This window comes from Impatiens glandulifera, chromosome 1 (assembly GCF_907164915.1).
Source record: "Impatiens glandulifera chromosome 1, dImpGla2.1, whole genome shotgun sequence".
In the NCBI taxonomy this organism is placed as follows: domain Eukaryota; kingdom Viridiplantae; phylum Streptophyta; class Magnoliopsida; order Ericales; family Balsaminaceae; genus Impatiens; species Impatiens glandulifera.
In genome coordinates, this window is record NC_061862.1 from 157765108 (window position 1) to 157791288 (window position 26181).

Consider the following 26181-nt stretch of genomic DNA (forward strand, 5'->3'; position numbering starts at 1 on the left):
TGTTTCATCAGCTAACTTTCTCCACTTTGTGATTTTTTTATTTTTTTTTTGGACTCTAATTTCTAAATTGGCCCAATTCTTATTTGATAATTTTTAATAGACGATCCAACTTTAGAAATTGGGCCAAAGTTAGTTTGAAAACGACCAAGTTCTTTTATTATAAATTATATATAAAAATTAATAATAATACAAAATATAATTTGATTGATTTATAATGGATTTATCAAATAAATATGGTCTTGTTTGGAAAAAATTAAGCAGAGAAAATTACAAATTTATTTTAAAATAAGAATAAATTCAAATATTAATTTTAATAAGATAAAATTATTAAATATATCTTAATTATATAGTATATATATATATATATATATATATTAATAACTTTTTCATTTAAACTTAATTTGAGTCATGTTGAGGTATTTACTGTCTTATTATTTTCCAAGTAGTAACAAGAAATTGATATTCCTAATCTTCCTAAGAGATTCTGAGTTCGAGTCCGTCATGTGACAAATTTTGTATCTTGTTAGGTGTGTTTATGAGACTATATGTTTAACCCTCCTATAACCATATTTTTTATTTTATAATATATAAATATATTTTAATTTGACTATTACAAATTATTGGGATTCACACAAATGATGAGTTTTATGAAGTTTGGATAAATGCTATTTTGGTTATTAAACAAATTATTTTAGGTTGGATAATTGTTTAAAGAGAAATCGTTAAATATTTAATGATCGTATTCTTTCTATGCGTATCGTTCATAATGTTATTATTAAGATTTTTTTTAGATTATTGCAGAAAACGGGAAGATTCAATTGAGGAGTTAATCGTTCTTTTCGAGTAATTATGTAATTTGTTTTATTTTTTTATTATTGTTATTATTATATTAATTTCTTTTTTATGTTATAATTTATTGCTATACTTATAAAATTTTATTTATTTTTAATATACATTAATTATTTTTTTTATAAAATATATAATTTAATTATATATATATATAAAAAAATAACGATAGAAAGTGGTAATTTAAATTGGAGTGATCCAGCCGTACACGTGTCTGTTTATTAGCCCTTTGTTTCATCAGCTAACTTTCTCCACTCGGTATTTTTAGGTGTGCTGGTATAGTATACCTTAATATTTTATACCTACCTTATACTTTACTTAAAATTTTGGTATACAAAAAATGCATACATTTATCCTACTTTGATTTAGGTATATCTTAATTTCGGTAGGTATGATACATTTATACCTAAAAAACATATTAATTTAAAAAAAAATCAATCTCATCGGTAAGGAGGTAGAGAAACATATATAGAATAATATTTCAGTATAATTATATTTTGATATTATTCCAAAAATTATATTTCTATAATTAAATTAATATCAAATTTATTTAATTATTTTCTTATTTCTTATAAATATATATATATATATATATATTAACTTATAAATACTATTATTTCGGTCTATCTCGATATACCAAAATTTTAAAAATTTCATATCTTTGCCATACCAATAATTTCGGTATTATACCTTACATTTTTTTCGGTATACCTTAAAAATTGATATTTTTCATATGGTATTTTTGATATACCTTTAATATCGGTATTTTTTCCTACCTCTAGATATTTTTTTAGTTTTTTTTTTTTGACTGATTTTTAAATTGACCCAATTCTTATTTGATAATTTTTAATAGACGATCCAACTTTAGAAATTGGGCCAAAGTTAGTTTGAAAACGACCCAAGTTCTTTTATTATAAATTATATATATAAATTAATAATAATACAAAATATAATTTGATTGATTTATAATGGATTTATCAATAGGTCTTGTTTGGAAAAATTAAGCCGAAAAAATTATAAATTTATTTTAATAATAATAAATTCAAATAGCTCATTCAAAAATTAATTTTAATAAGATAAAATTATTAAATATATCTTAATTATATATATTTATATTAATAACTTTTTCATTTAAACTTAACTTTAGTTGAGGTATTTATTGACTATTTTTTTTTTACAACAAGAATTGGATATTCTCAACCTTCTTGAAAGATAATGAGTTCAAGTCCGTCACGTGACAAATTATGTGTCTGTTTAAATGTGTTTGCGAGATTATGAGTTTAATCCTCTTGTGGCCACATTTTTTATTTTATAATATATAAATATATTTTAATCTAATAATACTATAAATGATTGAATTCACCATAATGTTGAGTTTTGAGAAGTTTGGACTAATTGGTTATCAAACAAATTATTTTAATTTGGACTATTTAATAAGAGAGAAATCATCAAACAGTTAATGATCGTATTTTTTCGATGTGTATCATTTATAATGTTATTATTATAATGTTTTTATAGATTCGTTGCGGAAAACTGATGAATTCGATCGAGGAGTTAATCGTTATTCTCGAGTACTTATGAGTTCGATAACTTATTATATATTTTGCTTTATTTTATTATTATATTAGTTTTAATTTTTTATGTTATAATTTATCGTTATATTTATACAATTCTTATTATTTTTAATATACATTAACTATTTTTATATAAAGTATACTTTAATTATATATATATATATATATATAAACAAAGAGTAATGATTGGACAATAAAAATGAAATTTCTCTCCTATTAGATTTAAATTCAATCATGTATTACCACATCATGACACCAAATTATTGCTTTCTATCATTAAATTGCATAATAATGTCAACAAAATCAAAACAATTAAATAAAAGTCTAAGTGTTAAATAATATGACATATTTGTAATAATTAAAATTCTAATGATAAAGATCGATTAATCTTGTACTTTTTTAGGGTGACTCCAAAGATTATTAACGATGACTGATGAAGTAGATGAAGTACAACAAGCCGAACAAACCAATCAAATGGTGTTGGAAGAATTTTTAAAAAATATTCTGAGCGGTACCGAGGGTTGGTAAGCAATGTCAAAAAAAGTCATGTCAAGTGATAACTGACCATCTACATATATGATCAAAAAAGTGATAAACCCGTAGAAATAATGGGTGGACTCTTGTAAGAGAGCCTTCGACTAAATGATCTTATTCAGTTACTCTTTATTGAAAAAATGAAAAATAACTCTAAATTCGATAATTTCATCTCATTTGTGGCTAAAAAGAGGACGAACACAGACTCGAGAAAACATCACAAACACAATCGAATGATATGAGCTGCAAACAATCCATCGAAGATTGAGAAAATTATTCGGATTATAAAAATCCGGAATAAAAAATTCGATCCGATTAAATAAGATGTCTCATCGAATAAAATATAATACTAACTCAAATCTGAATGATGAAAAAAAATTTATAAGTGGAATAAAAAAAATGTTATTTCAACTTCTTTATAACTTTTTTCTTTTCTTATGTAGAGAAAAGAAAAGAAGAGATATTATTATAATTATTTTTAAGAATGAGTTATATGCTTGTTTTATATTATATATATATATATATATATATATATATATATATATATGAGAAATGATTAGGTAAGGGAATTTAGTGTGAGAATTTGGTGAGGGAATGATTTGGCATAATCTTATTCGCTGAAAAAATCAAATAATTTCTCTATTTTCTCTCTTTCCTCCCACTTTTACATTTTCCAACCAAGGTGATGCCAAGTCATTTCCTCACCAAATTTCCTCATCAAATTCCCTCTCTCTATCACCCCTATATATATATTAATATTTTTATTAGAATAATAAATTTAAATTGATTTTTATTTATTTACCTATAAATAAAATATTAGTCAGTATAGATCAAAGTAATAAATAGCATAGAGAAAAAAAATGATATATTAAATCATTTAAAAAAAAATATTTAATGATTGACTCTCATTTCGTGAGAATAAAGAAACTAAAAATAAAATTTATAAATACAATTTTAATTTTAATTGACATTAAATAATTCATATTGAGAGAGTTTTGGACTATTTGTAAACCATCCTGTTTTGCAAAATTAGAAGGCAACTTGGTAACTATTATATTTTAGTAGTTTTTATATCTTTCTCTTCTCACAAAAATGAAAAAGAAGGAAAAGGTGTTTATGTATATATATTTTTAATTTATTCATAAAACTAACAGTTTAAAAAAATATATTATTTATATAATGTCTTTTATATACTTTTTTACTTGCAAAACATGTAAAAATTCAAAATATATTACCCAAAACATAGCAAATGATTTAAACCCTAGTTTTACTAATCCATTCATTATGTATGTTAAACTTTTGAATGAATTATATAAGTGAGTTTATTTTGAAATTAAAATGTTGGGTATTTTATTTATAAATAAATATGGTTTGTTTAGATAGTAAATTTAAATAGTAGATGATTTGATATGGACATATAAGTTAGGTTATATTTATTGTCAAGAAAATAATTATTTTTTATTTATAAATATTAATATGATTATGTAAATTTAATGTAGTTTAAATAATTTTTAAAATAACAAAGGTTACGAGTTTGATTATAAAGTCATGAAAATTAAGATAAAAATAAAGGTTACGAGTATGATTATAAAGTCATGAAAATTAAGATAAAAATGTAAGAAGTGATAAAGAAAATCATCTTTAATAAAAAAAAATAAAACTGTAAACAAATCTTATTAATTATTTGGTATAGGCCATATAAGTTGTAATATACAAGTTTCCATTTTCTATTTATAAAACTTTGTGTGTTTAATCAAATTTTTTATTTCAAAATATTTTAATTCTTAAATATGTGATAGCAAAAAATTTCGTTATGTTCATTCTATATGTATAATTTTGTTTAGTCACTTTTTGTTCTTTAAATACTTTAAGCTCTCGATAATATTTTTGTGTTATCAAAATGAATAATATTAACGTATTTTAACTTCATACTAATTTAAATTATTTATGAGTTAAATATTAATTATAAATTGTATTATTAACTAATTTAAAGATTTGAAATTTAAAGATTTGAATTTACGTTTCGACCAAATTGACTAATTTGAATAGTAATCATCAAACCATTATAAAAGGATGAAGATGAGATTTATTTTACACTCATCAATCTTCAAAAGAAAATGTTGGTTGAAATGCATTCCTTCTTCTATATTATTTCCTCCTTATTCTTCCTAGCCCTCTTCCTAAAATTGGCTAACTTTCTTTTTACAAATCAAGCAAAACTACCACCATCACCTCCAAAGCTTCCTATCATCGGAAACTTCCATCAAATCGGCTCATTACCTCACTGATCCCTCCAAACCCTTTCGAAAAAGTATGGCCCCCTCATGTTGCTTCACTTCGGATCAAAACCAATACTAGTAATCTCATCTGCCTATGTGCTTTCCGAGACTGTTAAAACTCACGATATCGCCTTCTCAAACAGGCCCCAAAACACAATATTCAACAAGTTGTTCTACAATTGCAAAGATGTTACTTTTTCAAATGGCGATCATTGGAAGCAAATGAGAGGCATTCTCGTTCGGAACCTTCTTAACAATAAAATGGTAGAGTCATTTCATTGTATAAGGAAAGAAGCAATAGAGCTTATGATGGAGAATATAAAAGAATCGAGGATGGTTAACTTGAAAGAAATGTTTTCACAATTGACATGTGATGTCATTTTTCGGGTGACCATGGGGAGGAAGTACCCCTACGAAGGAGACATAAAGCTAATCGATCTTACGAGGGAGTTTCTCGATTGTTTTGACATTTTCGACGTAGGAGAATATATTCCATGGCTAGGTTGGGTGAATAGAGTAAATGGTGTTTATAGAAGAGTGGAAGTCATTGCTAGGAAGTTTGATCAATTCCTTGAAGACTTAGTTGAAGAACATGTAGAGAGGTTGAAAGAAAAAGACATTGGTGAGAATAATCAACAAGATGTCATTAATGTTCTCCTAGAAATTCTAAGGGGTGATGATTATAATGGATTTCAACTAACTAGAGATCATATGAAAGCTATAATCTTGGTAAGAATTAGGGTTTTGTATCTAGGGTTTTGTTTTGCATTTGAATACTAATTAACAACAAATTTCGACTTTCTTATAGGATATATTTTTAGCTGGAACAGATACTTCATCTACACTCCTACATTGGGCAATGACATCACTCATGAAATACCCACATATAATGAAAAAAGTGCAAAAAGAGTTGCGTGAAATGGCATATGGAAAATCATTTGTGACTGAGGAGGATCTAGAGAAAATGCAATACTTAAGAGCGGTGTTCAAAGAGACACTGCGGTTGTTTCCCCCTGCACCCTTGTTGGTGTCCCGAGAACTATCTGAAAACTTGAACTTGATGGGTTATAGAATCGAAGCTGGCACTCATACGATCATTAACGCATGGGCGATAGAAAGGGACCCTGAGTTGTGGGATGATCCTGAAGAGTTTAGGCCCGAGAGATTCCTTAATGGGAAGAACAACACCAACCTAGACTATGATGGGATAGCGTTTGGCACGGGCAGAAGAAGATGTCCGGGGATTCAATTTGCGAAGAGAATGGATGAACTCACACTAGCGAATATTCTTGTTAAGTTTGATTTCTCCTTGGCCAATGGAAAAAGAGGAGAGGATTTGGACATGACTGAGATGTCTGGTTTAGTTACTCATACAAAAAATCCTTTGGTGGTTGTTGCAACCCCTTATGGTGGCTAATAATATTATAGCATATAAATAATGTATACATATATTGTGTAATATAAATATCTAATTAAATAAGCCTGTGATATGACACTCTGGGGAACTTTGTAATGTAAGTGATAATAATAATATGGTAAGTGGTTTTCCCAAAACAAAATAATATGGTAAGTGTTTGAATTTTGTTTTTCAAATAATACAAGATCAAATAATAGGAATTACAAAAACATAACCAAATCTGCAGTGATTTTATTTATTTATTTATCTGTGTGCATAAACAAATGGGTGGTTACATGCATACCTATAAAACTATGGATTATAAAATTCATAACTGAAGTAGATATGAATAGGCAACATAAAACTGCAATTTTTTGTTTTGTTTTTAAAAATCTCTTAAAGAGAGAATTTTCATACCAAACAATTAAAATCATGAAGTACAACTAGCAATGAAAAACAACATTATCTTATAGAATATGGAATACTACTTTTAAAAAGTAGTAAGTCAGTTTGGCTAAGAAAATAAATCACTACACTATAAAAGTAACATGATAGGCTCAAACCTAAATAATTCCCCATTAGTAGTAGAACTGTAGAAGATGTTCTTTTTAAGATTTTGGGGATTTAGGATTAACTAGACAAAAACAACCAAATTTATAAAGAAACAAAAGATGATTCCGATTCCCCTTTGATGGATCATTTGGGGGAAAGAATCAAAAGAACATTTAAAAGTAAGGTCTCGAACAATGATAGGATAATTGGGTAGTTCTAATTGATAAAATATCTTAAGAGTAGCTTAATTTCCACTAAAACGCTATGATTTAATTAAATGGGTCATGTTAACCACCCCGATCACAACAAAAAAAATAAATAAAATCCTTTCAGATGATGGTTTTGGCTTTGAGAGTAGCTCATTTGTTACTCTCAAACTTATTAGGCATGAGAATAGTCTATTTGTTATTTATAGATTTATTTATTTTGAAAGAATAATAACTTTACCTTTTTCTAAAACAAGAAAAGAAGAAGAATGTTATCCTTAAAGAATGTTCTGTACTTATTTTCCACAGAATTGGGTCTCACCTTCTAAGCATGTCTATAATATAAGCTAAAAAAAACATCCTTAAATCAATGAAGTTATTACTGAAATCAAATTAAATGTACTTACCTCACTAACTCCCCCGATAAGTTGACCCGAAACCCTGCTTATAAAAAGATGAAAATAAAGAAAGAATTTTAAGTACATTTATTTTCATGTAAGGATTGATGTATTAAAAAACCATATACGAGGTTGGGATTGATGTACTACATTATCCAAAAAGGTAAAAATAATATTCAGACAAGAATGGCTTTAATTTAAACCCCAACCTTCAAGTAAGGTACTTGTTTAATTACCCTTTTTTTTCTTTTTACCCTTTATTCCATCTTTTTACCCTTATATATAAAGCTCCAATTATGATCATCAGACCACCACACCTAAACCTCATTACTTGTTTCTTTTTTCTTGAGAAAAGAAAATGTCTAGTTATGGAAATCAAAATAGGTCACTTAACTCGATGAAAAGTGACAGGAGAATGTTCTCTGCATCTGATGATGGCGCCATGATGAAACAAATCCTAGCCACTCATTCACCCGATGGTCGTGATATTGACCCCAAGCCCGTGCTTCGCATAATTGAGGACATGCTTCATCGAGTCAGCCCAAACATTGACGGTGTTATCCATGTATATAAATAATCTATCATCATATATTTTTCAATCTTTTTTTATTGGCCAATAATGACTTGGGTCATTTTTCTATGTTATGCAGGCAACAGAAGTTCATCATGAAGCTGTGGATGAATTGGCAAGCAAGGCGATTGTTCATGGAGTTGACGGAATTCCTGAGGCACTTCCCTACATTACCTACAAAGTTTCCTGTGAGGTACAAACACATAATAATAAACTGAAGAGGAGAGACATCCTTTGCCAGATAATGTTGTTTTGTTAAGTTCGTCGCTTTCTGAAAAGTCTACTAAAAAGTCACAATGATCTTCACACCAATAAATAAATAAAAAATACACTTTAATTTGAGTAATGATCAGAAAATAATTTGTACCAAATGAAAGCAGCCAAAAATACAACATGATTGAAAAATAATCTCATTAGGATTTTAAAAAAAAATCTTATACCACACGAATAAAATAACTCAGGAGAGCTCAAGTGAAAATAATCTTGTCTATGAGATCAAATGTCTCAGATTTAATTTACACTAAGAACGTCCTAACTGAAATGGGAGGTCATGACTCTAAGGATCATGCTAGCTTTTAGTCTAAAGAATATACTCTAACTTTCAAAAAGAAATCACTTTCAATATTAGTTTTTGACAATTTTTCAATGAATTTATGACAAAATCTCGTTTTCAACACCACTAAGGATAGTTCAAACAGTAAAAGTCTTACACTAAGAGGTTGAGGTATTGGGTTAGATTCTTATTAAGAACACCTTAATTGACAATGAAATGTTGCCTAGCTTCCTCCACGGGAAAATCTGATCTGGTTTTTGTTTTTTAATAATTTCCAAAAAGGCTTAATGGAAAAACAAATGTTTGTTTTGGCAGTTCTCATGCAAGAGTTTGGGTGGTGGAGATGCTCATGGGACAACAATCTCTATACTCAACTTGCTTTCAAGCTATCCATGGGATGCAAAAGTGGTGATTTCACTAGCAGCCTTTTCAGTGAACTATGGTGAGTTTTGGCTCGTCGCTTTACTTGGCGCCACAAACCCTCTAGCAAAATCCCTTGCTCTTCTCAAGCAACTTCCAGACATCTTGGAGCATTCCAATTCCTTAAAACCCAGATTCGATGCAGTCAATACTCTTATCAAGGCCATTTTGGATGTCACTAAATGCATAATTGATCTCAAGGAGCTTCCCCCTAACTATATTTCTCAAGACACCCCACCACTCTCGACCGCCATGACTCATATTCCTACTGCAGCCTATTGGACCATCCGAAGCATGGTGGCTTGTGCTTCCCAAATCACTAGCCTCCTAGGCATGGGCTTTGAGTAAGCTTCACATATTCATATATTCTCTCTTGGACATCTCAATTCTGATCCATAAATAACAGTTTTAAAAAATACTTGTAGATATATTTCCTCTACAACTGAGGCATGGGAGCTGTCCAGTTTGGCTCATAAGGTCAATAACATACATGGTCACCTTATGTCACAGCTTGGTATTTGCTATCAGCACATTGGTGAGCACTCAATTCTTCATTGGAATCATAACTGAGACATGCAAGTCTCTTAATTGAAAACATTTCACTTGAGCTACCCTGAATAGGTTCCAATATATGTTTCTTATTCAACTGGTGTAGATGAAAAAAAACAAGTGGAGACATACCAGAATCTGATCCGGTTGTTCGAGACAGGACACTTAGACAACATCAAGATTTTGAAAGCACTGATTTACGCCAAGGATGATTTGCTTCCACTTGTGGAAGGCAACTCCAAGAGAAGGGTTTGTCCACAAATTTCTTATCTAGCCTATCTCTCACTTTGAATGTTTTAATGATTGACAAAGCATATTTTGATGCAAAAAAAAAAAAAACAGGTTCAGATTGAGGTTCTAAGGAAAAAGACTGTGATGCTTCTCATATCAGACCTGGACATCTTGCACGAACAGATAATTATTCTAAACCACATCTACCAAGAATCAAAGCTAAGGCCAGAGCTGCATTATGAAATTGTGTGGCTTCCAATAGTGAAGAAAAAGAACCCCTGGACTGAAGCAGACCAACACAGATTTATGGACCTCCAAAATAAGATGCCCTGGTACATGCTTCACCATCCTTCATTACTTGATCCAGCGGTCATCAAGTACATAACAGAAGTGTGGCATTTCACAAAGAAACTCATTCTGGTGACACTGGATCCTCATGGAAAAGTTGTTTGCCAAGATGCCCTAAACATGGTATGGATATGGGGAAATGCAGCTTACCCTTTCTCTGCTGTGAGAGAAAAACAACTCTGGGAGGATGAGACATGGACGCTTGAGCTGTTGGTGGACAATATTGATCCATCCATCCTTCAATGGGTAAGCACAAAAGTCTCAACAACTCCATTGCATTATTTTCCCTTCCCTTTCGGCTTTCACATATGTATTGATTTGGAAACAGTTTTTTGACATCTCACCTGGATGTGGATCAATACGAGATTACATTTGGAAATATAACTTATTTAGACACAAAACATTATTGGCGTTTTCTCATTTAGATTTGGATCCGGATTCAGATCCAGAAACGACTAGTGTTATATATTCTTTCTAATCATGATTGAAAATCTATATCAGATTGCACAGGAAAAGTATATATGCTTGTTGGGAGGAGAAGATTTGGGATGGATTCGGAATTTTACCAACAAAATAAAAGCTGTTACTAAGGCTGTTGGAATATCCTTGGAAATGGTTTATGTGGGGAAGAGCAGCCCTAAGGAAAGAGTGAGAAGGATAATAGACACAATCAACAAAGAAAAGTTATGCGACTGTTGGGTGGATCTTACCTCCATTTGGTACTTCTGGACCCGTCTGGAGAGCATGTTTCACTCCAAGACGCAGCATGGAAAGAAAGTGGAGAATGACCCTGTGATGCAGGAAGTGTTAACCATGCTCAGTTTCGATGGTAGTGACAAGGGATGGGCTTTAATTAGCAAGGGATCAAGCAAGATGGCCAAGTCGAAGGGGGACACTTTAATAGCAAGCTTGGATCAGTTTGGTAACTGGGAGGAGAATGCAAGGAATGAAGGCTTTGTGCACGCTCTGGATGATAATCTTGCCCAGCACCAGTCGGCACACCACTGTAACCGTCTTATTCTCCCAGGAATTACAGGGGGAGTCCCTGAAATGGTCATCTGTGCAGAGTGTAGCCGTCCAATGGAGAAGTATTTCATGTATCGATGCTGCACAGACTGATTGGTATCTGTTTGAAGGCTATATAACTATGTGTGTCTTCTTTTTGTTGTTATTACATGTATGAATTATGATGTGCGTGTTTGATTTTCTTCAAGGTAAGGTTGTGTGGTTTTTGTTATGTTCACTTCAAACATGTTTGTATGATAACATAAGATGTTGTGTTTCCAGCAGTTATATGGTTGTGTTGAAATATAAGGCTTCCTATCTATCCTAACGTAATCTTCATGTTCCTCCCGTCTTTATATTTATAAGACAGATAAAATGGATTTAGACGCTCTATCATGTGACATATTACCAACTATATATGAGTTTGTCAAAGTGAATAGGTTTAGGAAAACATGAGAACACACATGGTATCAACGCTATTATAAGAAGTCTAGCATCTTTAAAACTTACCAGCATGTCAAGTCAGCATCAAGTAGCCCAGAACCAACTTTGGATCTCATTGTCTGCAAGATAAAAAGCATGAGCACTGAGATTAGCCTCCATATTTATTTTAGTAACAAAAAATAACCAGTAAAGTTACCTAAAACTTGGTAGAGAAAAGGCAATCTTCTAAGAACCAAGAGCCATCTAGCAAGTAACTCCTTAATTATTATCACGGTTCAACCTGCTTAACGTTAATCCTTTAAATCATCACAGCTCATAAGACTATGAAACACCAAGGAAAGATGGAATGAGCCAGCCAAAACTGAGTTTGAATTATACAGAAAGGAATTCATAGAAAAGAGAAAAAGAAGCCTCTGTTGCGAGGAGAATATCACTGAGAAACACAAGAATGATGCTAAACCTTTCTACAAGCAAATTATTTCTAAAATGAGCAACAGTATAAAAGTTGCAGTTGTAGTTAAGTTCTAAATAAAAATCCCTAGTAAAACTGTTATCCAAAGTCATTGTTATGCAAACTATCCAAACATTACCAAAAAACTGCTCAGATCTAAAATTTAGAAATTGTTGCAGTCTTAAAAATCTAAAAGTAACTGTGGAAGGATCCTTTCGAGATGTGTTGCTTCTATTTTGCTGGCGCCCTCAGTTTCAGCAATTGTAGAAGCACGCTGAACAGCCTCTGAATCAATATTGCAATAGCTTTAATGAGTCTTCAAGAACAATGTTGAAGATTAATAGACTAAAAATAGGAATTTTTATGCAGCTATTAAAACCTGAGACAAAAATGTGCATGAGTTCACAGCTAAGCTTCAGAGCATTTGCATTAGCTGCATTCGTAAAGAAAATATGATCAGAATAACAAAATTTCTCTATAATCTCTATAAGATGCTTACCAGAGGTGGGCCGAGTTTTTTTCAGCATTCCAACTGCCATCTGAAACAAAGAAATGTGATTAAAACAAAGCAATTTCATATTCTACTCTAAATGCGATAGATTAAGCTGCAATATCAGTAAAACAAATGCAATCATTGCCGAGCGCGATCAAACTAATGAAACGAATATGAGAATGGAAGGAGAAAGCCATACGTCGGCCTCAGAAGTACCAGCTCCTTCATTCTTCTCGCGCTCTACATTGAGGGGAAACGAAACATGTAAGGTACTGAGGCGGAGGAAAATACATATAATTACGAAGATTTGAGCAAGATAAAGCGGAAAATACATAAAATTACAAGATTTGAGCAGGATAGAGCTGAAAATACATATAATGACGAAGATTTGAGCAAGATAAAGCGGAAAATACATATAGTTACGAAGATTTGAGCAGGAAAAAGCGGAAAATACATATAATTACGAAGATTTGAGCAAGAAAAAGCGGAAAATACATATATTACGAAGATTTGAGCAAGATAAAGTGGAGAAAACGTACTTAGAGCATTTCGTTTCCAGATGATCTTGAAGATAGCGTTAATTAGATCCTGCGAGGCAAAATAGTGTGTGAGAGAAAAGAGAGACAAATGTAACTCAGAATGATTGTTAAGATGAAGAAAGAAGAGGCTAGAGGAATTTTACAGGCTCAAAAGTAGTCTCCATTAGAAGGATGAAGATGAATAACGCGGGAGAGAGACGAAGAACGGAGAAAGAGGAGAGAAGGTAGGGCAAAAGGAAATGGAAGAAAAAAGAATGCCCCCATGCAGGATCGAACTACAGACCTCCAGTTTACAAGACTGGCGCTCTACCACTGAGCTATAGGGGCTTTTGATTACCAAACCTAATTTATTATATTAAATCATGAAAAATAATTATTTGATTTTTTTTTTTATTAAATATTAATAATTTAAATCTTTTTCCTAAAGAATTTAGCTTTTATCTATCAAAGTCCTAAGAATAAACTTTTTATTTGCTTGGTCTTTTTATTTAGTAAATAAATCTCTTCAAATTGATCACATACACTATAAAACAAATTATGATGAATTGTGAAATTGAGACTGTTTATTGGATCAATTTTGGATAAATTTTTTAAATTTTGAGTTCTCTATTATTAAATTATACAAAAATAAGATTTTATTTTAATAATTTCAAACGACGATAATTTATTATCTATGTGACAGTTATAAATAAATAAAAAGATTAATACTATTAATTTAATTATCGAATTTTAGTAAACTAAGAGTTTTGACTATCAAATTTTAGATAATTGATAACTAAAATCTTAATTCGCTGAAATTCGATAATTAAATATAAATGTCACGTACATAATAAGTTTATTGTTTTTAAATCGTGAAGAAAAACTTGTTTTTGAACATTTTAATAATAATAAGTTACAAAGAGTAAGATTTAAAAGAAAATGTCTAAAATTAAATTGACCCCAACAAATTAACCATTAAGCAAAAAAAAATTTTTATAAAGAAACTTAAATAAATTTAATTTTTCTTGCAATAATAAACTTAAATCCATAAATACAAGTGAAAAGAAGAAAATAAATTAATTAAGCCTATAAATATAATAAAATAGAGTTGAAGTATTGGTTTAACTAAAATCCACACAAATTAAGAAATATAATAAAACAGAGTTGAAGTATCTTCTTTATTTTTTCCTTACTTTAGAAACATATAATATCACACTTAATTAGACTTTCTTTCGTACAACTTGTAAATTGAGATGGTTTGGACTAGGGCTGCAAATGAGTTAAGCCGCTCGTGAGCTGCTCGCGAGCCGCTCGATCAAAGTTCGGCTTGAGCTTGACTTTGATCGAGTTTGAGCCGAGCTCGAGCCGACTCGTTTAATATTCGAGCCGAACTCGAGCTCATATAATGTTTGCTCGACGGCTTGTCGAGCTTTTTCGAGCCTAATAATATATAATATATTTATTTATTTAATATAAAAAAACTTAAAATTTAAAACAATTTTTTTCTCTATTTTCAAAGCCCATATAGAAGGCCCATAATCCACATTATTATATTATATTGTCATAAAACAAAACCCTACTTTCTAATTTATCAATCATAAGTAACTCTTCATCTCTTTTTCTTCTCTTTCTTTCGTCTTCATCGTTTCTTCTTCTTCCTCATCTTCACCATTTCTTCTTTCTTCTTGTTCTTCCTCTATCTTCACCATTTCTTCTTCTTCCTTCTTCACTATTTTTTCTTCTTTCGTCTTCATCATTACTTTCACTCATTCATAATAGGTTAATACATTTTTTTATGTTATCTCTCATCTACACTATTTCTCTTCTTCATTCACAAGAAACCTACAGGTTATTGCTCATACTTTTAAATAACTTTGATTTTTTTGTATTATGAGAAATTTGTGCTTATATAGATCGTTTATAGATCTATATGTTTATAGATCTATATGGAAAAACACTATTATATATATTAATTGTTCATAGATCTATATGGAAAAACACTATTATATATATTAATAGTGTTCATAGATCTATAGAAAAATATTTTTAATATATATTGATCATAGATCTATATAGAAAACACTATTATGGTAAATAATATTATATTATATTATATATAATATTGAAATATTAATATATTATATATAATAAAAGATTTAAAAAAATGTTAGTATATATTTTGTATATATTATGAAGAGATAAAAATGTTAGTATATATTATATATAATATGTTGAGAGAAAAAATGAATTTATAATATTAATAATATATTGTAATATATAAATAAATTAATAGATTCTTTTTATAAATAAGTCAATAAATTCTTGTTATATTTGTACCCAAATAATTTAATTATATAATAATATTTAATAAAAAATAGGTTGAATTTGTTTTTGTCCGTATCTACCCTTAAACCTTAAAGTAAGTTAAATTTTAGTTATTTGTTTTAACATGTATTTTTTATATTAATTATTTTTATATTTAAATGCAGGTAGGTGTACTTGTGCTATGCTTGAAGAACGTGACTTAAAAAATATTAATATATTAAATTTTCAAACAATTTATATAGTATTGTACTTTAATTTTAGAATTTTATATTTTAGAATTTTGACTAGTAATCGTGGTTGAATGTTTTTTGGATTATTATGATTTTGGAATTTTAAATATTTATAATTTTTTTCATTTTTTCATATTTTCAATTTTTAAAATGTTGTATATGTATGAAAGTTTGATATTTCATTTTGAAAATAAATTTTAGTTTGAGTTCGAGCTTGAATTCGAGCTTGAGTTTGAGCTCGAACTCGATCTTGAATTCGAGCTTTTCGAGTCGAGCCGAGCTTATAGATAAATAGTCGAGTCAAGATCGAACTCAAATTTATAAACTCGTTCGAGCTAATAAATACCAAATCGAGTCGAGTTCGAGCTCAAGCAAATTCGAGCTCGACTCGGCTCATTTGCAGCCCTAGTTTGGACACCATTGTTTAAATTTAAATAATTTTGATTGAAGAACTTTGTCTATATTGAAAAATAAAATAAACTCATGAAAACAAAATATATGATCGAAAATGAAATAGATAAAAATAATAATAAATTAAATATAAATATTAATATATATATATATATATATATATATATATATATATATATATATATATATATATATAAAAGTTAACACTATAATAACGTTAAACAAGTCAATTTGAATAGTATATCGTCTATATAAACTTTTTAAAATTAGTATGTTTAAATGAATCGTGTAATACAAGTAAAATACAAGTATATACGTCGTGATTTATTATTTTTTCATAAATTTTTTTTAAATATATTTAAATTTTCTTGAAATATTAAACTTAAACCCATAAATTAAAAGTGAAATAAAGAAAATAAAAAAATTAAGCCATAAATATATAAATATATTAAAATAAAGTTGAAGTATTAGCTTAACCAAAGTCCACACTTAGACATTTTGGTCTTTCCCAATTTTGCTTCACTTATTTATTTTCTTTATTGTTTGCTTACTTAAAACATATAATATCACACTTATTTAGACTTTGTTTTATACAACTTGTAATAAGATGATTTAGACACTAGGGTTTAGAGACCCATATTCTAAGAGTTCTTCATTCTTCTCAAACACATCCATCTCCTTATAATCCAAAGTCACCCATGCCTCCATCCCATTTCCATCTTTAGAATCCACCAAAATCATAACATTCCTTATGTCTTGCCCCGCACTACTCACCCATATCGGTTTTCCCCACCCGAAATCCGTCTCATACAATGGTGTTCGACACCAACTCGAGCACCTGTTTATAAAAATGACAATTTTAATAAGTCCCGATTCAAATAAATAACTATCATAACTCCACACAATCATATAAACCTGTATATGTCCTTATTTGTCAAGAAGTGGAACGCCCATTTCCCAATGCAACCCATAATTTCCCTAAACCCTTCCGCACCCTTCAACTTCGGGGCCTTAGTGTTGCAAAACTCCGACATCTCCTTCCTTATCTTCGCCACCAACTCGTACACTTTGATCTCTTTTTCCTCAATGAACACCGGAAACTGCCAGAGCAGGTTTCCTATCGAGTTCTCCGATATCGGAGGACTCATCCTATTCCTAACATTCACCGTTTGGAAGAATATAGCCGATTTCGTCGACCCCGACAAAGACCTCGAAGCCGTGATGGCGGACTTTAGTATCACCGCTACTACAGCCTCCACACGCGACGGTGCTTGACGACCGTCGGTGATTTTTGCTCTCAAAGAAGCTATCTTTGATCCGTCAAAAACGATCCTTTGTGTACGACACTTACCACGAGCCAAACCCACGTTAGACATCATCGGTAGGTTTCTGTGAGTCAACAGCGACCCACCAATGAAATCCGGAACCTTGTAGAAAACAAAAACATAAAAAACTTATATAAACATATGCTTCTAAGCTGGTTCCATATTAGTTATTTTTTTGGTGTGTATTTGTAAAAAAAAAATTTTTTTTTATGAAAACATTATTTTATTTTCATTTGTTTTAGTTGATTTGATGATTAGAATAAGTGGCTTCTATGTTACCCACCCTTGATTATTATAATTTTTTACGATAAAAATATGATATAAACCCTAATTTACTAGGGTTTTTTTTACAAGTTTTTGATAAAAATGTAGAAAAAAAAACATATAAGCTCATCTATGTTACCTTTACCTACCCAAAAAAAAAAAATTAAAAATTCTTAAAAATATGTGAAATATTAATCCATAATTTCTTAAAAATATTTAATTTATCTAATTAAAAAAATGTCAAAACCAACCTTAGTTTTATTAATTTTATCCATAAATTTTCATTTATTTTCTTAAGCTCACAATATTTTTAAATTCACGCAACTCTAATTTATGGATTCGTTGTTAGAACGATAGTAATATAATCGAAATAAAATATAAAAAAATAGGTAAAATCTCAAACAAAAATCTAAAAAAAAAATAGATGAAATGATCTCCTAATGAAAGAAAAGTTCATTTTTTCTTTAATTATTCTACAAACCTCATCCTTCCCGGGGTCGTTAGTGGCGGCGGCGGTCCACGATCGTAAGAACGTAGACAACGTGCTAATATCACCCATCTTATGACAAATACAAGCACTCAAAGCCACACCACCGCATTCAAATTGTGTGAATTGAAAAATAGCCACGGCTCTTGAGCAAGACTCAACCGTTTTAGGGTCGGTCGGAAGAAGTTTCTTAAGGAAATTAGAATCTGGTTTATCCAAAACTTGTCGGATGTTACAATTAACATGGGCATCAAAGAAATAAGCTCCTTCATCGTTGCAATCGATGGTACTAGAATCTTTGAATTGACCAGCTAATGGATAGAACTTGGGCAAGATTCTAGAGAGAGAATCTTGTAATGATTTTGACATGTCCGATGTTGTTTCTATTGATTTAACGTTGGAGGTATAGAAGAAAATGGTGGCTCCATAGAATTCAGGTGTGAGTTGATCGATGAGAGAGAGTTTAAAAGTCTTTTGGCTTGTTGGGGTTGGAGAATTTGGTTTGATGATGTTTCTTGAAACAATGTTAACATTGATTCCATCCATGATGTTAGATAGAGAGATATTTGAAAGCTTTTTTGGATTCAAAGTGTGGTTTTATAATTATGTTGTGAATGTTATACTCCTATTTATAGATAGAGAAAATCAATAATTAAGGTATTGTTTGAATTTTTATTATTTAATTAATCTTATTTGTACAAGTTATTTAAAGTTTAGAGGTTCTTCGGTTGTGGTTGTGGGTTTTATTTAAAAAATGTGACATTTGTGTGATTTTAAAGAGGTGAGTTTTTTTTTTTTAATAAAAATAAGAGAATTAATTAAATAATTTTGAATTATGGTTGGATTAAAAAAACAAAATTGAACCATGCCTAATGCCTGCCTTAGAACTTGTTCATTGGGTTTATTGTAATAAACATATATAGTCTTGTTTAAAAAATGTTGAGAGGGTGATTTTGATGAGGATTTATTTTTTTGATAAAAATATTTAAAGAATGTTGATAAATAAAGTAAAATGATGTTTGATTAGGATTAATTTTAATAAAAAAAAACAAGATCTTAATTAGTTTATTGGGAGAAAGAAGCTTGTTTGATGTTGATGATTATTTAGAAGATTTTTATAGGAATTTTATCCCAAAAAAATGTTTTATAAAAATAAGTTATTTGAGTTTTTAATTTGCTAAATAATAATTTTTTGTATTTAAAATTTATTTTTTTAAATTAAGGTAAAGATATTTTAGTATTTTTTAAGTTGATAAATAAAATGATTTGATGGTTGAATTTTAGATAAAATATCAAAAAAATAAATAAAACATTTTAATATTTAATATTTTTTTACATAATAAGTAAATATTAATAAATTTGATTAATGAATGGATAAGAATAAGAATGATGAATTATTTAAATATCTTTTCTAAACAATTTAAGTCCCATACTTATTGCTGTTTCATTCACCCACAATTTTCACAGAAATTTAATGCTAAGTGATGTCAATATAAAACATTTTAATAAATTTACTTCATTTAAAAAAAATTAATTTTAAAAAATAATTATCAACAGCTTAGGTCACGTATTAAAATTTGGTAAGAATTTAATTCCAAGTAGAGGATAACTATGAGAATAAATTACTTAAAAATAAAGTATTACTTAATTTTACTTTAAACTAAATTGAGATTATTTATTATGCGATGGCCCAATACATTTTCACAACCACCTACTTAAATTTTAATATAAGTTATTTTTAATTGCTCAATTAATTGGGTGTTATAAATAAATTTGAAAGCAACTGACATTTCTTGTTTGACTAACTTTCCATTATTAAATAATAAAATCAATTTTGCTCATAAGTTTTCATAAATTTATTGTTTTTTATTGGGTATGCTTAATTATCTTAGTGAGAATAAATGTTGTGGTAAATGTTGATAATAATCTATATGAGCATTTAATCCAAAACATAGTTATTTTCTTGAAAGATCTAATAACATCTAAGGTAGTTTACATTATAAGGATGGATTATTATGATAACAATTAGTTGTGAATAAATGAAACATGAATTGGAACAATGAAAAAAAAGGGTTCAAATACAATGTTATCAAAAATAAGTAATTTTGAAAGAGTCAACATTGAATAAATTTTTTATGACATACCTTGAATTGTAAATAATTTATGACAAATCTTGTCTTAACTTATAATAAATTGTTTTTAATTGCTTTTCACCATATTTTTTATCATGTAACTTCTCATAGATAATTGATTAATAGAATGATTTTTTCTTAAAAAAGAAGCTAAGTGAAAATTAAGAAAACATCATAAAATTTGGAGAGAATTAAAAAAGTGATGATAAATAAATATATAAAACACACTTGGGCATGAATTATGATATGAAGGGAGGGATGGTCTTGTACTAAAATGTTTGTTTGATTTTTATTTGTTGGACCTTCACAAAATAATGAATTATTGAAATGATTTTCCCAATTTGAAAAAAAAATGAACATCTTGATAACTTCAAATAAAATATAAAGATAGGTAGAAAATTAATGTCCCAAAGTGACATATGATATGTGCGAGAATTATGTTAAGAAGAGATAAGTGTCATATTAGATGATCATGATAACGTGATAAGAAGAAATAAATGTCATATTAGATGATCATGATAATCCAATCACGGTAAGAAGATTGAGAATAAGGATTTTTTTAATAATAATGTTATAAGATAGTAAAATCTTATACTCATAAATTTCATTTTCACTTAAAACGTTTTAAGTAAGAATCAAACCAAACCCGTGATAATATTTAGTCTCTTAAAAATTATTTTTGTACTAGAACTATCTTATATCTTAGTAGGTTGAAGATGTATTAACTTACAAATTAACCAATTATATTAAGTCATTTTTGTTATATTAAACTACATCAAATCATACATTATTATACTTTTGGAAATTCACAAAACAATTGTCATAATTTGTATAAATTAATATTGTCTATTTTGTTGATAACATATCGGTTAGTCTAAAAGAGGTCAAACACCGTAACAACAAAATTCGTAATCAGTGTTATTATTGACATGTATTTTAAGTTTGAATTGATATTCCCATCCATAAAATGGTAGATGGATAGTAACACTATAGGTGTTTAATTAAATGTATGTAATAAATACAAGCAATTAATTCTAATGGAATTGGTGGTTGAATAAAGCTTAGAGAAACATGTATCAATACTTTCATTCCGTATTTAGTTCAAGAAAAACACATTAAAGTAGTTTTAAGTGTCCAAAAAAATATTATTTTATATTAAAATTGTTTTAAGAAATTGTGAAACTTACAAATTTAATGAAAAAAATATTGTGAGCTGTATATTCCATATATTGTGACAACTTCATGTTTATCTTCTTTATCCAACACCCAACTTCCATGTTTATTTTTCTTAAATGTTGTGACTTGTACACTCGTGTGATGTCTCTAGCAACTAGCTTAATACAAATTGTATTTTTCTAACAAATAATAAATAAATCACATTCATGTTCTATATTACTTATATGACATTTACATGACATGTTTAATATGTTACACATCTGACTAAATATGAATCAATTATAATTTTTTTATTTTAGAAAGATAGGATGACACCACGTAGAAAGTTAGTTTGATATTCTATAGTCACAAATTCAACTTTCATTTAAGGTAATGTTCAAACTGAGTTATTTAAATAATTAAAATTAATTAAACATCATTTCAATCTCTTTCTCATCTATCATATTCCTCAATTCATTTACTAAAATATCAAAAATACATTATTTATTTTATATATTAATACACTCTACTAAAAAAAATCCATCTCGATAAAATCATATAAACAATCATTACAATTTTTATTGGCCCAACTACCATTTAGAGTTCGAACTTTGGACGTTTTTATTATATATATATATATATATATATATATATATATATATATATATATATATATATATATATATATATATATATATATATATGAGACTCGAACTTTGATTGATTTGAGTCATATGGGCTCTAATTAACGAACTTTTGGAAAATTACAACGTCTCGTTTGGTCCATTTATTTATTAGACGTGCTATTTTGTTTTTCAAAGTAGATGATATTTGACATTTTTAATAGAATGTGTAATTTTTTTTACAAACACCCTCTCTTTTCTCTTTTTCTAATTTTGTTTTTTAAGTTAGATGACAGTTGGTCATTTTTATCAAACCTACAACATTGTTCATCACATCTTTAAGGTAATTAAACTCCATATGTATGATATATGTGGATGATAATCTTTGTCATAATCCTGGTAAATAAGTCATAAAGCAGTAATGTCATACAGCTTTTCTAGCTCAATCAAACAAAGTTTATTATGATTCAAAAGAATGGAGTCTGATACCTTTGATGATAGAATTTCTTTTGTGCAAGAAGGATGATTCATGAGCTATGTGAATGAGTTTCCATTAACAGATAATGGGGTAGATATTATTTGACGTAATTTTAACTTGGGTTCAAGATTCACACTGGTAAAAAAAGGACCTTTACCGACGGTTTTTCCCGAAGGTTTTGTAAACCTCTCCTAAATACTCCCGAGAGGAACAAATCCTTCGGGATTAAAAATAGATTCCGAGTGGGGTGTAAAACCTTCGGGTTTATTCATTATTACCGAAAGTTCTACAAAGAACTTTCGGTTTTTACCTTCCCAAAAAACCCAAAAAAATTCTAAGTGTTGGATGTGGGTTAATTGCGAAGGTTTTTGTAAAAACCTTCGGTTTTGAAATCCCTTGGTTTTTTAATTACGAAGGTTATTCAAAGAACCTTTGGTTTTGCCTTTTTTGAAAATTTCATTTCCGAAAGTTTTACAAAGAACCTTCGGTTTTGCTCATTAAAAAAAAAATTCTAAATTTGGTAATGGGTTTTTCCGAAGGGTCTTTAATAAACCCTCGGTTTTGACTAATATCAAAACCGAAAGTTTTATGAAAACCTTCGGCATCAACCTCTATAAATACAAACCCTAACCCTTCTCTTTTTCATTCCACTCATCTCTCCTTTCTCTCTCTTCCGCCGCCGCCTGCCTCCTCTAAGCCGGTTCTTCTCCTCTCTTCAGGTAATTTGTTTCATTTGGTTTTTTTTGTTTTGTTTATTATAAGATTTAGATTTCTTAAGTTTATATATATATATATATTATAGATCTAGATTTATGTTAGTTTACGTTATTTTGTTTGATATCTGAAATGCATTTAGGATATGGGTGATTCGACATGGAAGAGACTTCAGCGTACACCGGAGAAACTGCATCCGTGTTACCAGAATCTGATAGCACAATCAGAAATTGCAGCACGTAAGGAAGAGGTAAGAAAGATGACGCTGGAAATGGAACAAATCCGATTAAGGGATGCGGAAAGAGGTCGTTTGCTCAGTGAAATCAAAGCGGACCGGGCCGAAAGAGATTAGAGAATCTCGAACAGGAACTTGTATTGTTGATGAGTCGACTGAATCAACCACCCCCTCCTTCCACCCCATATAATAATTAATTTCTAGATTTATTATGGATTTATTATGGGTTTATGACAATTAATATTTTTATGTGTTATGTTTTAATATTTATGAATTATTGTTATTATGTTTGGTTTGGTTTGGTTTAATATGTTGTTAAATAATTATGTTTTTGTTGACTTTTCATCTTTTTTTTAAAAAAAACGGCATCGCCAAAACCGAAGGTTTATTTGAAAACCTTCGGTTTTGACCCATTTTTTTAAAAATCTTTGGGTAAAAACCGAAGGTTTTCAAATAAACCTTCGGTTTTGACCTTTGTTTAATAAAATCAATATTTTTTCTAAGTATGGGGGAAGGGTAAAAACCGAAGGTTTATTTGAAAACCTTCGGTTTTGACCCACGTTTAAAAAAATCAAAATTTTTTCTAAGTATGGGGAAGGCTAAAAACCGAAGGTTTTCAAATAAACCTTCGGTTTTGACCTTGTTTAATAAAATCAAAATTTTTTCTAAGTATGGGGGAAGGGTAAAAACCGAAGGTTTTCAAATAAACCTTCGGTTTTGACAATTATTTTAAAAAATCAAATTTTTTTTCTAAGTATGGGGAAGGGTAAAAACCGAAGGTTTTCAAATAAACCTTCGGTTTTGACCTTGTTTAATAAAATCAAAATTTTTTCTAAGTATGGGGGAAGGGTAAAAACCGAAGGTTTTCAAATAAACCTTCGGTTTTGACCTTTGTTTAAAAAAATCAAAATTTTTTCAAGTATGGGGAAGGGTAAAAACCGAAGGTTTTAAAATAAACCTTCAGTTTTGACCTTTGTTTAATAAAATCAAAATTTTTTCTAAGTATGGGGGAAGGGTAAAAACCGAAGGTTTATTTGAAAACCTTCGGTTTTGACCCATGTTTAAAAAAATCAAAATTTTTTCTAAGTATGGGGAAGGCTAAAAACCGAAGGTTTTCAAATAAACCTTCGGTTTTGACCTTGTTTAATAAAATCAAAATTTTTTCTAAGTATGGGGGAAGGGTAAAAACCGAAGGTTTTCAAATAAACCTTCGGTTTTGACCTTTGTTTTAAAAAATCAAAATTTTTTCTAAGTATGGGGAAGGGTAAAAACCGAAGGTTTTCAAATAAACCTTCGGTTTTGACCTTGTTTAATAAAATCAAATTTTTTTCTAAGTATGGGGGAAGGGTAAAAACCGAAGGTTTTCAAATAAACCTTCGGTTTTGACCTTTGTTTAAAAAAATCAAAATTTTTTCAAGTATGGGGAAGTGTAAAAATCGAAGGTTTTCAAATAAACCTTCGGTTTTGACCTTTGTTTAATAAAATCAAAATTTTTTCTAAGTATGGGGGAAGGGTAAAAACCGAAGGTTTATTTGAAAACCTTCGGTTTTGACCCACATTTAAAAAAATCAAAATTTTTTCTAAGTATGGGGAAGGCTAAAAACCGAAGGTTTTCAAATAAACCTTCGGTTTTGACCTTGTTTAATAAAATCAAAATTTTTTCTAAGTATGGGGAAGGGTAAAAACCGAAGGTTTTCAAATAAACCTTCGGTTTTGACATTTGTTTAAAAAAATCAAAATTTTTTCTAAGTATGGGGGAAGGGTAAAAACCGAAGGTTTTCAAATAAACTTTCGGTTTTGACCCACGTTTAAAAAAATCTAATTTTTTTCTAAGTATGGGGGAAGGGTAAAAACCGAAGGTTTTCAAACAAACCTTCGGTTTTGACCCACGTTTAAAAAAATCTATTTTTTTTCTAAAAATGGGGAAGGGTAAAAACCGAAGGTTTTCAAATAAACCTTCGGTTTTTACCCTTCCCAAAAACATTCTGTTTCAGGTTAGGACCGAGAGGTTTATTTAAAACTTTCGGAAATACCCATCTTAACCGAAAGTTATATAAAAAACTTTCGGTGTTACCACTTCATACTTTGTTATATTTATTGGTTTTTCACCTACTAATCTAGACTCCTAAATAATCTAATCAATTGTGTGTTGTTTTTTAAAAATTAAGATTGTGTGTTAATGTTAAAATGTTTATGATTGTGTTTGATTATATAAAGAAGTGTGCATATATATATATATGTTTGTGTTTGATGATCACATTAATGTGTATAAAGTTTGATCATATGGATTGTCTAATGTTTTAAGGTTATCAAATGTGTTAAATTTATGATGTTCAAGGTCATTAGAAGTTTATAAATCAATTAATCTAACAAATTGTGAAATGGTAATTCCGAGAGTTAATGGTATAACTTTCGGAAATACCCATCAAAACCG

General features: G+C 29.1%; 3 protein-coding genes, 1 non-coding gene and 1 pseudogene across 4 annotated transcripts; 2 read left to right on the top strand and 3 right to left on the bottom strand.

The window, feature by feature from the left end:
• Positions 1 to 5071: 5071 nt before the first annotated feature.
• On the top strand, positions 5072 to 6654 carry LOC124912818 (annotated as a pseudogene).
• A 1444-nt stretch (positions 6655 to 8098) lies between these two features.
• On the top strand, positions 8099 to 11790 carry LOC124920411 (protein SIEVE ELEMENT OCCLUSION B-like). The gene is made up of 7 exons (XM_047460898.1): positions 8099 to 8350; positions 8436 to 8549; positions 9225 to 9673; positions 9755 to 9864; positions 9985 to 10127; positions 10221 to 10703; positions 10959 to 11790. Exons 1-7 carry the CDS (start codon positions 8144 to 8146, stop codon positions 11574 to 11576), a joined length of 2124 nt encoding a protein of 707 aa, XP_047316854.1. The 5' UTR covers positions 8099 to 8143; the 3' UTR covers positions 11577 to 11790.
• Positions 11791 to 12358: 568 nt separating this feature from the next.
• Positions 12359 to 13659, bottom strand: LOC124918312 (protein MHF2 homolog). Its single transcript, XM_047458505.1, has 6 exons — positions 13533 to 13659; positions 13390 to 13438; positions 13050 to 13090; positions 12857 to 12896; positions 12737 to 12790; positions 12359 to 12642 (listed from the first exon to the last, which is right to left on the bottom strand). Exons 1-6 carry the CDS (start codon positions 13551 to 13553, stop codon positions 12539 to 12541), a joined length of 309 nt encoding a protein of 102 aa, XP_047314461.1. The 5' UTR covers positions 13554 to 13659; the 3' UTR covers positions 12359 to 12538.
• Positions 13645 to 13716, bottom strand: TRNAT-UGU. Its single transcript has one exon. It is a non-coding gene; the product is annotated as a tRNA-Thr (tRNA).
• Positions 13717 to 16774: 3058 nt separating this feature from the next.
• LOC124918319 (BAHD acyltransferase At5g47980-like) lies at positions 16775 to 19013 on the bottom strand. The gene is made up of 3 exons (XM_047458511.1): positions 18405 to 19013; positions 17250 to 17761; positions 16775 to 17172 (listed from the first exon to the last, which is right to left on the bottom strand). Exons 1-3 carry the CDS (start codon positions 18954 to 18956, stop codon positions 16947 to 16949), a joined length of 1290 nt encoding a protein of 429 aa, XP_047314467.1. The 5' UTR covers positions 18957 to 19013; the 3' UTR covers positions 16775 to 16946.
• Between the last annotated feature and the right edge of the window lie 7168 nt (positions 19014 to 26181).